Source organism: Taudactylus pleione, unplaced genomic scaffold (genome assembly GCF_031769625.1).
Source record: "Taudactylus pleione unplaced genomic scaffold, aTauple2 ptg000314l, whole genome shotgun sequence".
NCBI classification, from domain to species: Eukaryota; Metazoa; Chordata; class Amphibia; order Anura; family Myobatrachidae; genus Taudactylus; species Taudactylus pleione.
Window position 1 is genome coordinate 13,611,275 of NW_028284715.1, and position 12,660 is coordinate 13,623,934.

Consider the following 12,660-nt stretch of genomic DNA (forward strand, 5'->3'; position numbering starts at 1 on the left):
CTCTGTGACAGGAGCCAAATGCTGCAGGAACATGCCACACTGCAGCACCTGGCTCCTGTCACTGAGGAGGAGCCGGTATTGTGGTGACACCCGGTGCGGCCCGCACCCCCATAGCGATGCCACTGCCTTAGTTGTATGCCAGCCTATAGGTTGCGAAGCACTTCCAATAACAACATGATGGGCTATTCTCACTCATGTACAGCTGCTTTTGCATTTCTAGGTCTCAAAAGAAGAAAATATGAACACTAAGGGCAATATTCAATTGCAAGCAATTTTGAAAAACCCAGTGGTGTAGGGTTTTTCCTGCAGCCGCGAGGTCTTTTCTAATCAGGGAAAAAATCAGTTGCAGAAAGGCTTATTTTTTGCAGCCCTAGCGCAGGTGCAAAGTCAGCGAAAATTCTTGTTTTACAATAAAAATGTCAACTTGCTTCAGATCCCCGTGAACACTCCCCCAAAGGCTAATTAGTTCATCATTACAACCTTTTCCTTTATTTATGCACCCTAAATTTAATTACACTATTTATTTAAACGAAAAAGTTTTAAAATTTTTTTTTTAATTAACCTCCAAAAAAGAAAAAAAATATATATTTTTTTCTTCATTTTATTGGTTTGTAAATGAACAAAAATTAAATTAATTTAATTAAATTAAATAAAAAAAAAAAAAAATGCACAAATCAGCCATTTGCAGTATTTTTAAATATAAAAATATTTTTTCTTTGGGACAGCAATAAACATTATCACTGTTACCCAATATTTAAATATTTTTTTTTTATGGCGTACAGGCTGGTCTACAAAAAATTACAGCAAAGGCCACAGTAATTTTTACCACAAAAATTCCCAGGGACCATGCACGCACAGATGTATTAAGGGGCATGGCCATGTGTCACAGGGGCGTGCCGTAAGTCAAGGGATCATGGGCTTGCGGCTCACCCCTATCTCAGCTTGCCAGCGGAGTTGCTCTGTCAGGCATTCAGGTATTGGGACTGGCCCATCAACCCATCTGGCGTTTGCCAAAAATGCCAGCTGGCCAGTCTACCCCTGTGCACACAGCAGTAGTATATTACAATAAGCACTTATGTATTGTCTAAAAAGTTCATTAAAAAAATAGAGTTGCATTTCTAACACCACACTCTGCGTTGTTTTTTACAGTAGTGGTTTCCAAACTGGGGGAGCCACGGTTTAGTGGTCCAGGGCCAAATCTAATTATTTATAGTCCATGTGATAGGCAAAACCTGTGCTGGTGGCTGTCACTATATAACTGAACATAAGGATGACAGGTAACCACAATTTACACAATTTACTGAATGTAATATTTTTTTATGAATTTCTCAATAAGAAACCCTTGGTCTAGGGGTGCTGTGAAAAAATTGCTGATACTCTAGGGCACCGTGATTCAAGTAAGTTTAGGAATCTATTTTTACTATATTTATCAAATTCTCATATTGTACATTTAAATGGAGAATGAAATGTCCATTACCTCAAAACCACAAATTCTAGCTGCTGGTTTCTTCCGGTATCTCTTATTATGTGAGAGAAATTAGAATTAGACTTCTTTAAAACCAGTGGTTCTCAAACTTGGTACTCAGGACCCCAAACAGTTCACATTTTGCAGGTCACCAATCGGACCAACTGTCACAGGTTACCTGGAAAACATGAACTGTTTGGGGTCCTGAGGACAGAGTATGAGAGCTATTGCTTAAGACTAATGCAAATTTTCAACACACTGCATTTTTGCAGATTAGGCCATTAGAGACCTATTCATCTACAAATTGCACTGAATAGATGAAAATCATTGCAGTCATCCATTTCTGTTAAATTACAGTAACTGTTTGCTCCTGTGGTTTCGCCAGGCTATTTCATGCAGAAGTCCTATTTCAAATATCAGCAGGTATTCCAGTAAGTTGTAGAATTCAGTATAATTATTTTAATTAGGCAAAGTTTTTAAGTAGCGTTACCGGGTTACCCTATTAATCCTAGATGGTTTCTAGCTACAGATGAGAGGAGATGAGAATAATTACCCGTCTTTCATACCTAGCTGATCAAGCTTTGCTGACATCCATACTGGAGAACAGAAAATGGGAAATAGCGTTCGTATGAAGGTCTAGAAAATGACAACACATTTTTTAACTCTATATTATAATGTGATCATTACTACATCAAACCACAAGGGGGCGACATTTCTATTCATCTTGAAGAATAAGGCTTCTTAGTGCTTGAGGCTACATAGAGAATAATCTCACACAAAAAGGTTCAGTAAATCTTCCTTGAGTTGAGTTTGTACATAAGGCACAACATTGTAGTGTAGCAAAAGTATGCAGCCTGTAACTAAATGATGAAGTCTTGGCAATGTCACTTGCATCAGGAGATGAATTTGGATGAGCTTCGCTCTTGCACAGCTTGCAGATCTACATTCTTCAGTAACACTCCGTCACCTACATAAGAGTCCATGTGTATCACAGAATTCATTTACTCTTCTACATTAGCTGCATTGGAGAGAAAAAAAAAAACACAGTAAGTTAGAAATCTCCCCAAACCGATCATCTATTTAAATATGTGTGTGAGCATGTGATAGGGACCATAGATTGTAAGCTCCGCTGGGGCAGGGACTGATGTGAATGGACAAATATGGGAAAGCACTGCAGAATATGTGTGCGCTACAAATAACTGGTAATAAATAAATAATACACACACACTGTGCAAAAGTTTTAGGCAGGTTTGGTAAAAATGCTGCAAAGTATGAATGCTTTCAAAATATAAATGAAATAGTTTATTTTTATCAAATAACAAAATGCAAAGTGAATGGACAGAAGAGAAATCTAAATCAAATCAATATTTGGTGTTACCACCCTTTTACCTTCAAAACAGCATCAATTCTTCTACAGATGTGCCCCCACACATCTATCCTCCATGCGCTACAAGTCGTGCCACACAACGCAGGAGCTTAGTGTGACTCGGTAGTGCTGAGCGTCTTTTTGTGCATCTTTTTTTACCTTCAAATGCGTCTTATTTGCACAGCAATGCGACTAGATAGCACCAGCAGCTTCTGCTGATTAAAATGATATGCAGCATGCCTCTGCTCTGTAAGTGAGTGCGGGTGTTTCTGCATGCAAAACTCTACGTTACAGTGTTACTGACACAGTATTTTGGCGCTACCGAGTCACGCCACGGCATGGCACGACTAGAAGGGCTGTTTAACACGCAAGGAGGCTAGATGTATGTGGACGCATCTGTAGGTACATGTGCACAAAGGCAGGAATTTTGTAGGATTATAGTCAGGCGTATGATTAACCAATCATACCAAACAGGTGATAATGATCATCATTTTCATATGCAGGTAAAACAGTCATTAACTGAAACAAACAGCTGTGCAGGAGGCTTAAAACTGGGTGTGGAACAGCCAAACTCTGCTACAAAGACGAGGTTGAGGAAGACAGTTTCATGTCACAGGTCATACACCCTGGTAAGACTTAGCACAGCAACAAGACACAATATAGTTATACTGCATCAGGAAGGTCTCTCCCAGGCAAACATTGAAAGCAGACTGGGGTTTCAAGATGTGCTGTTCAAGCTCTTTTGAAGAAGCACAAAGAAATGGGCAAAGTTGAGGATCGTGGACGAAGTGGTCGGCCAAGGAAACAGTGCATCAGATGAAAGACACATGCTTACTTCCCTTTGAAATCGGAAGATGTCCAGCAGTGCCATCAGCTCAAAACTGGCAGAAACCAGTGGGACCCAGGTACACCCATCTACTGTTCGTAGAAGTCTGGCCAAAGTGGTCTTCATGGAAGAATGGCGGCCAACTATGCACAAAAACATAGGAACTGAGGTGCAGAAAAATGGCAGCTGGTGCTCTGGACTGATACGTCAAAATTAAGAGTTATGGTAGACTTCCCTTTTGTTAACTCAATTTCTTCGAAGTCCATAGGGTCCACAGGGATACCATGGGGTGTGTGTGATTGGAGTGATCCGGGCACCAAACAGTGAAAGCTAAAGCTACCAGGATGCAACGTTCCTCCTCCACAAATACCCCACCCGCAGCCACAGGCAGACAGTGTTGTAAACAAGCCCAAGGCAGGAGTAGGAAAGAGGAGAAGGAAGAACAGTACACTCAAGAAATACTCTCCCATAAGATTAAGGAATCAGTGATCAAGAGAAAAAATATGAGGCCAGGTGAGTCAGGGTGGGTGCCCTGTGAACCCTATGGACTTTGAAGAAATAGGGTTAACAAAGGCAAGTCTACCATAACTCTTAATTTCTTCTTCCATAGGGATCCACAGGGATACCATGGGGATGTCCCAAAGTAGTTTCCCGTAAGGGTGAAGACACTCCTGAGCAGAAAGGAGAATCCGATGCCCAAAGGAGGCATCCTAAGAGGCAAAAGTATCAAATGTGTAGATCCTGAGAAAGGTGTGGACGGAAGACCATGTGGCCGCCTTGCACAATTGTTCAGCAGAAGCGCCACGTCGAACCGCCCACGAGGGTAACACAGACAGAGTAGAATGTGCTGTAACCCTATTTGGAACAGGAAGGTTAGCTTGCTTGTAGGCCTGAGAGATTGTAATGCGGAGCCATCGAGCCAGAGTCTGTTTGTTAGCTGGCCAGCCTCGCTTGTGAAAGCTGTACAACACAAAGAGAGAATCTGATTTCCTAAAGGAATTAGTACGATCCAGGGATGAACACTGCCGCGATTGGCGGGAGATGACATTTGGCCCAGACCAGGATGTGTGCTACTTCCCACTTGGCTGCCTGACTTCGTGTGGCTCCTTGATGGTTGAGGTAGGCTACCGCAGCCACGTTGTCGGACTGGACCGGCCTGCCCCGGAGGAGATCTTGTGCCAGAGTGACCGCTCTGTACACTGCTCACAGCTCCAGAATGTTAATGGGCAAGCGACTTTCCTGGGTTGTTCACCATCCCTGAAAGGTATGGTGATCGTTTATAACACCCCATCCGCGAAGGCTGGCATCTGTAGTGAGAAGTTTCCAATTTGGAATCCAGAAGAGGCAACCCTTATCCAGATGGGACATCTGTAATCACCATGACAAGTAAAGCCAAACCTCCGTAGAGAGGAGGATCATCTGGGACCAGATCAGATGTTGAAGGGGCCTGGAGTGGAACTGTGCGTATTCCACCATATCAAAGGTGGATACCATGGACCCCAGGACCTGCATTGCTGAGTGAATGGATACCCTCCGATTGTGGAGCCAGTTGAGCACACGCAATTGCAGTGCCAAAATTTTGTACGCTGGCAGAAAGATCTTTTGTATTAGAGAATCCAGGAGTGCCCCCAGATGTACCATCCGCTGTGTTGGAGATGGTGAGGACTTTTTCCAATTGATGAGCCAGTCGTGTGTTTGTAGGCAGTCCACGGTCACCTGGAGACTGGTAAATGCGCCAAGATTAAGAGGTCATCTAGGTATGGCAGGATTCTGACTCCCTGGCGCCAGAGGTGGGCTGCCATAACTGCCATTATTTTGGTAAAGACCCGAGGAGCTGTTGGCAGACCCTAGGGCAGCGCCCAAAACTGGTAATGTTGCTGCAGGACAGCAAACCGTTGCAACCGTTGGTGGGTTGGAATAATAGGCACATGCAGGTATGCATCCTGAATGCCCAGAGAAACCATGAAATCCCCAGGCTCCAATGCCAGGACAATTGATCGTAGAGGTTCCATGTGGAACTTGGGCACTCGGATAAATTTGTTGAGAGATTTGAGATTCAGAATAGGCCGTGAGACCCATTCTGCTTCTGAATCAAAAAGAGAGTGGAATAAAAACCAATTCCTTGCTGAGCCGAAGGAACCGGTATTATCGCACCTGAACGCAGCATGGAGTGAATGGCTTCCTGGAGGCCCAGTGCCTTGATGGGGGACCTGTACAAAAAAATAGCTGGGAAGAACACCTCAGGAAGGTGAGGGCGCACCCCTGAGAGACCACTTCTTGGACCCAGGAGGCCCGCCCAATCGGGCGAAGGGTTTGTTGTCAGACTTAGAAGCTGGACGTCTGGCCGACCAAGATTGCTTGGATCGCGACTTGGTAGTCTTGTGAGAACTAGACTGCCTGGAAAAGGACTGTCCTCTTGCCTTACCCTAGGGACGATAGGACAGAGAAGAGGACGGCTTATGGGCAGCTGCTGATGGCAGAAAGGCAGATTTTGAGGCTACCACAGTAGCCACGATTTTGTCCAACTCTGCGCCGAATAGCCTGTCTCCAGAGAAATGATGTGGGACAGGTATGTGGAGGTGTAAGTGATGTGGGAAATATACGTGGAGGTGTAAATGATGTGGGTCAGGTATGTGGAGGTGTAAATGATGCGGGACAGGTACGTGGAGGTGTAAATGATGTGGGACAGGTACGTGGAGGTGTAAATGATGCGGGACAGGTAGGGGAGGTGTAAATGATGCGGGACAGGTACGTGGAGGTGTAAATGATGCGGGACAGGTACGTGGAGGTGTAAATGATGTGGGACAGGTACGTGGAGGTGTAAATGATGTGGGACAGGTACGTGGAGGTGTAAATGATGTGGGACAGGTATGTGGAGGTGAAAGTGATGTGGGACATATACGTGGAGCTGTAAATGCTGTGGGACAGGTATGTGGAGGTGTAAATGATGTGGGGCAGGTATGTGGAGGTGTAAATGATGCGGGACAGGTATGTGGAGGTGTAAATGATGCGGGACAGGTATGTGGAGATGTAAATGATGCGGGACAGGTACGTGGAGGTGTAAATGATGTGGGCCAGGTACGTGGAGGTGTAAATGATGTGGGACAGGTACGTGGAGGTGTAAATGATGTGGGACAGGTATGTGGAGGTGTAAATGAAGTGGGGTAGGTACGTGGAGATGTAAATTATGTCGGACAGGTATGGGGTGAATGTGTTCTACTATTGCATTAAATAACTCCTTTTATTTTTTTCTTAGCCAATCAATGATGAATATGCACAACTGCAAGCAGAATTTTTGTAAACTATAGCAACCAATAAGATATTAATCTATGTTAATTTAATTACTGTAGATTTCTAAAAGCTGAGTTGATAGGCTGTTGTGGGTTAGAACACGTTATTGCCTTTTATAAGCCAGTCAATTACTATTATGCACAAATAAATACAGAATTTGCTGTAACTCATAGCAACAACATTTAAATAATGGCTTTTGTCCAACTACAGCGGACTTCTAAAAGCTGTTATCTGGTTGCTGAAGGTTATAGTGTGTGATTGGTCTATGCCGTAGTGCTAGTGTAATTTGCTTCCAAGCTTCACAAATAAACTACACACACACACACACATACATATATTCACACATATACATACATACATACATACATACATACATACACATTTACATTTCATGGTCAGACTTCTTACACCTGCAGCTAGTAGCACTCATCACCCAAGATCTACCTCCAGAAGAGTATTCATTTCAATAAGGAAACTGTATGCTCTGCCTTCTCCTTCCAGGTTACCAATTAATGGAACAATGTACATCATTCACTTAAATCCGCAACCTGCCTGAGATCTTCCAAAGCTTGAAACATGTTTATAATAGCAGTGCTTAATGCCTTCTGTCTGTATATAGGCCACAACTGTATATGACGTATGCAGGAAATACTTGAAAACCAGAGACAACTGTGATTCTTTTCTTGATAATACACTTTAAAGAATATATATATGAGCAGTATCCCAAAGCGAAAATATCACATTCGTTTTGATTAAACTAGTGTAACATCAGCAGGCCTAGCCACATGGGGCTACGCAGATGCTTGGTCCAAGCGACAGCGGCCATTTCCAACATGGCTACATACAAGGGTGGCCAAGTAAAACACATCTGGCTACAGAGTGCAGACGGAGCATTTAGATCACGTATTGGCCAGTCGGCACATGACAGCATACCCTGCAAGAGGGATGCGGTCTTAATACAGACCACGGCGATTCCGGTGTTCAGAATCCCGGCGCTGGCATCCAGACCGCCAAAGGTAAGTAGCAGGCATCCCCTACCCAACCCTTGCAAGATACACAAGCAGTGCTTCTTCATGATAATAAAAGATGCCAGTATGCACCTAAAGTTCCAAAGTTTATACAAGATTAATTTTAGCTTCTATACTCTGGATAAAAGTGCAAATATATCTATTAATTTATGTATTATTTCACCGATTGTAAACCAATAAAAAAAAACACAAAACTGTGCAGGTACGATGCACCACCGCAAGAAAAGCACCGTACGCAGGTACGACTTCTGATTGCAGACACTGCTTGGTACGAGGCCACACGTGGTGAATATTCTCATACCGCTGTCTCTATTGCTGAATGTGTGGCCAGTGTTAGCCCGGTGGCTCTGCATTGCAACACATTTGTGCTTACTGCATGTGGTGACTGCTGGTTTTAATCCAGGCCTCACCTGTAGTTTAAGCTGGTGACTTCGTTACCATAACGGGGTCAAGTTCACAGTCGCAAAAAAATAGGAGGCCTAAAAAGCATGACATTTTAAAGTAGAGAACATGTATGCTTGGCTCACTTGCAAGCAAACCAGTTCACATATAGACGCTGGACACGTGTAAGACCCTGTATCTCGTTACATAACTGTTAACGGGAACCAGGTAACCAAAGACCAGCAGGGACAGATCTGCTCATTGTGTCACCTGAGTAATAAAAAAAAAAAAAAAAGACATTCACTCCCCTACGGACATACTGATCTCTGGCTGTGCCGCGTCTCCTGGGTGTCCCGTTTCATTCTCTTTTGTCTCCGGTCTCTCGCTTGCTATATCTTGTCTCCTTTCGGCTCCTACAGCATCTTCAATCTCACCTGGTTACAGTCACCATAGAGATATCATTAGCAGTGTTTGGTCTATCCATAGCATGGTTGTCAGAGGCCAGTGTAACCTGACTTCTCAGAGCAAGCTACCATACCACAGACACAGGAGGGGAGAGAACCATTTCACTTTACTTCTATCTTAAAATTAAAATACAGGTAGAGTCTTGACTTTATGACGTTCTTCGTGTAGGTTTGGGAAGGTCTTTATTAAGCAATCACTTTGGGGTGAAATATATTTGAATATATTTAAAGGGGATGTCCAAACAGGATCCCTACCTCTGGCGGATCTTAGCTATAGGCGTATGATAAAACTCATTGATAAATGATGTATGACCAGTTCCCCTGTGAGTAGTTGTAGAGGAGGGTATGCAATCGGGAAGCCGACTGCCTAAATACCGGCAGCCGGCTTCCCGACAGTCATATCCCGGCAAGGGTGAAATGACGGGGGTCTAGATGTAGACGCCCGGCATTTCCCCGACGCCGGGAGACCGGCGCCAGGCATCCTGATCGTAGTGATGCCGGGCGCCGCGAGTGGACAGCCGCGGGGGGGGGGGCAGGGTTAGGTTTAGGACTCCCGGGGGGGACTTAGGGTTAGGCACCCCCCAGGAGGGTTAGGTTTAGGCTAGGGGGAGGGAGTGTCCCTGTGAAAACACTACACACACTTTTCACTTTACCCCCCCTCCCAGCGTGTGACCACGATCGCTTCCCACCACACACACTCACACTGAAGACTTTTAACATTAGTCAGCTAGTTTGTCTTTTACTAGACAGTATATTCACATTGGTTGCTCAGTCTTGTATGCTATAATCCAGAAGCAATTATGATTATCACAGAACTAGCGGGAAGTGTTCACACAGTATCGGCTGTGGAGTTTGGGATGATTATTGAACTCGGAACTGCAACCCGGCAGAAGGGTAATCTATAGTTATCTCCCCATCCAACCAGAGATTGACTTGTTACCTAGTCCATGAAAATGCACTGCGCTCACTGTAATGTCAGATTCACTAAGAGACGTTACTTTCGTCAGAAGGACCTCGTGACCCCTTGGAAGACCCTTGGGTGTTGCCCACCACTGCCTAACGTAAATATGATTATAACTGAATCGCTGCATTGCATTCATGAAGAACTGGGCTAGTTGTACACTTTTTTATTCTTGTGCAGTTGTCAAACTTTTACCAATGTATATGTGTGAACGTTACTATTAGTCTTTCTTATACAGCAACTTGTATCTTAAGTCTTTAATAATTAAATACCTCTACAGAGTACAGCATTTTAGAACAAGCATTTAAACCAAACAGGTAAGGAAAAGCAAGGAGGTGCTGACCTTCAACCACTGAGTTGTCCTGGTCAGTAATCAAAAGCGCTGGCTCCTCCGCTGGTGATGGTGCACAGGTGGTATTGCTTTCTTCTGGCGCAGGCGCCAAGGTCTCTACTCCATCGCATTCTATAGCTTCTACGGCTTCAGTCAGCTCCTCCGCTGTCGATGGCTCATTTTCTGTCAGCTTTGTCTGGTCTGGAATAGTTTCAATGTCGTCTATGATTTGGTCGCTGCCCTCAGATGCTGAAAGCACACATATGGTTCATGAGCAATTGTGTGGTTAAATAAAGTTATCATTACACAGGTGTTTTCCTAATGGTGCACACAACATCCTCCTCCACCATTTGGCCCAGGTGCGATTCCTAGTGTGGCTGAAGCCTTCTGAAATGTAATATTGCTGTCTTACAGGAGCATATTGCTGTCTTACAGGAGCATTACAATCTAACATTAAATTATCTGTTTTTGTCGAATAACATATTGAAATCTCCTTGGGCTCAATCTTATTAGGTGCGAGTTGGGTCCTGTGAGCCGTTCTCATGACGATTTTGCAGTGCAAATTCCATATGCGATCCAATTTCAAAACGCATCAATCTTTCAGAGGAAATTGCTTTTTTTTAGTGCGCACCCCCCTGAGCAGGAAAAAAGGTAAGAAAAATTGTTATTTAAAGGGGTTGGGTATGCCGCTGTTCAGAATGCCAACAGCCAGATTCCCGACACCCATAGAAAAGCAAGGTACATGTTTTCCCCACCCCTACCTAACCCTCCCTCTCCGATGCCTAAACCTACCCCCCCCTTCCTAATGCCTAAACCTAACCTCCCCCCCTAGTGCCTAAACCTAACCTCCCCCCCTAGTGCCTAAACCTAACCTCCCCCCCTAGTGCCTAAACCTAACCTCCCCCCTAGTGCCTAAACCTAACCTCCCCCCCTAGTGCCTAAACCTAACCTCCCCCCCCCGCACCATAATCCTACCCTCCCTCCCCGGTGCCTAACCCTTCCCCTAATGCCTAAACCTAACCCCGCTACCTAAGGCTAAGCTCCCCCTACACCCCGATACTTACCCTTTGAGATGCCGACGGACGGGATACTGGGATTTCGGTGCCATTATTTAAACCGTCGGCATCCCGCACGCTGGGATGCTGACTACATCCCATTTAAAGGTACAAACATCAGGACATAGAACCTCTGGTACAACCCTCCCAATGAATATTCATGCACTAGGAGGGTTTTAAATAGCATAATGTGGCCAATAAAGACATGTCAGTTTACAGTTGAATTTCTCTAAAAGAAAAAAAAAAAGCTTAATAATGGGTTAAATGATGTTGGACAGGTATGTGGAGGTGTAAATTATGTGGGACAGGTATGTGGAGGTGTAAATGATGTGGGACAGGTATGTGGAGGTGTAAATGATGTGGGACAGGTATGTGGAGGTGTAAATGATGTGGGACAGGTATGTAGAGGTGTAAATGATGGGGGACAGGCATGTGGAGGTGTAAATGATGGGGGACAGGTATGTGGAGGTGTAAATGATGGGGGCAGGTATGTGGAGGTGTAAATGATGGGGGACAGGTATGGGGAGGTGTAAATGATGTGGGACAGGCATGTGGAGGTGTAAATGATGTGGGACAGGTATGGGGAGGTGTAAATGATGTGGAACAGGTATGGGGAGGTGTAAATGATGTGGGACAGGTATGGGGAGGTGTAACTGATGTGGGACAGGTATGGGGAGGTGTAAATGACATGGGACAGGTATGTGGAGGTGTAAGTGACGTGGGAAAGGTACGTGAAGGTGTAAGTTATGTGGGACAGGTATGTGGAGGAGTAAATGATGTGGGGCAGGTATGTGGAGGTGTAAATGATGGGGGACAGGCATGTGAAGGTGTAAATGATGTGGGACAGGTATGTGCAGGTGTAAATGACGTGGGACAGGTATGTGGAGGTGTAAATGATGGGGGACAATCATGTGGAGGTGTAAATGATGATAGACAGGTATGGGGAGGTGTAAATGATGTGGGACAGGTATGGGGAGGTGTAAATGATGGGGGACAGGTATGTGTAGGTGTAAATGATGGGGGACAGGTATGAGGAGGTGTAAATGATGTGGGACAGGCATGTGGAGATGTAAATGATGTGGGACAGGTATGTGGAGGAGTAAATGATGTGGGACAGGTATGGGGAGGTGTAAATGATGTGGGACAGGCATGTGGAGATGTAAATGATGTGGGACAGGTATGTGGAGGAGTAAATGATGTGGGACAGGTATGGGGAGGTGTAAATGATGTGGGACAGGTATGTACAGGTGTAAATAATGTAGGGCAGGTATGTGGAGGTGGTGTATTGAATGGAGAGGGGTTTTTGAACTTGCACATGAGAGGTAAAAGTGTATATTCTATGAAAAATTGCTACTATTGCTGAAAAACACTTGCTGGCTATCATTTTACAACCATTAATAAAAAGTGCAAAAATCATGCTTTTGACACCTTTAAAAACCTCCAGTACTTTCCTTATGGTTACGTATAAATATGCACACCTAATGCTGAGTGC

At 44.4% G+C, this 12,660-nt stretch overlaps 1 protein-coding gene across 1 annotated transcript in view; it reads right to left on the reverse strand.

Annotated features, from left to right (window-relative positions):
• Positions 1 to 1,793: 1,793 nt before the first annotated feature.
• Positions 1,794 to 12,660, reverse strand: part of LOC148510660 (uncharacterized) — a 38,131-nt gene continuing 27,264 nt past the window's right edge. Inside the window, exons 2-4 of the mRNA XM_088442615.1 lie at positions 10,126 to 10,362; positions 8,678 to 8,791; positions 1,794 to 2,483 (exon numbers count right to left, since the gene is read on the reverse strand). Of these exons, the coding sequence (XP_088298741.1) occupies positions 2,467 to 2,483; positions 8,678 to 8,791; positions 10,126 to 10,362 (368 nt within the window). The 3' untranslated portion in view covers positions 1,794 to 2,466. The remainder of the gene's footprint in view (positions 2,484 to 8,677; positions 8,792 to 10,125; positions 10,363 to 12,660) is intronic.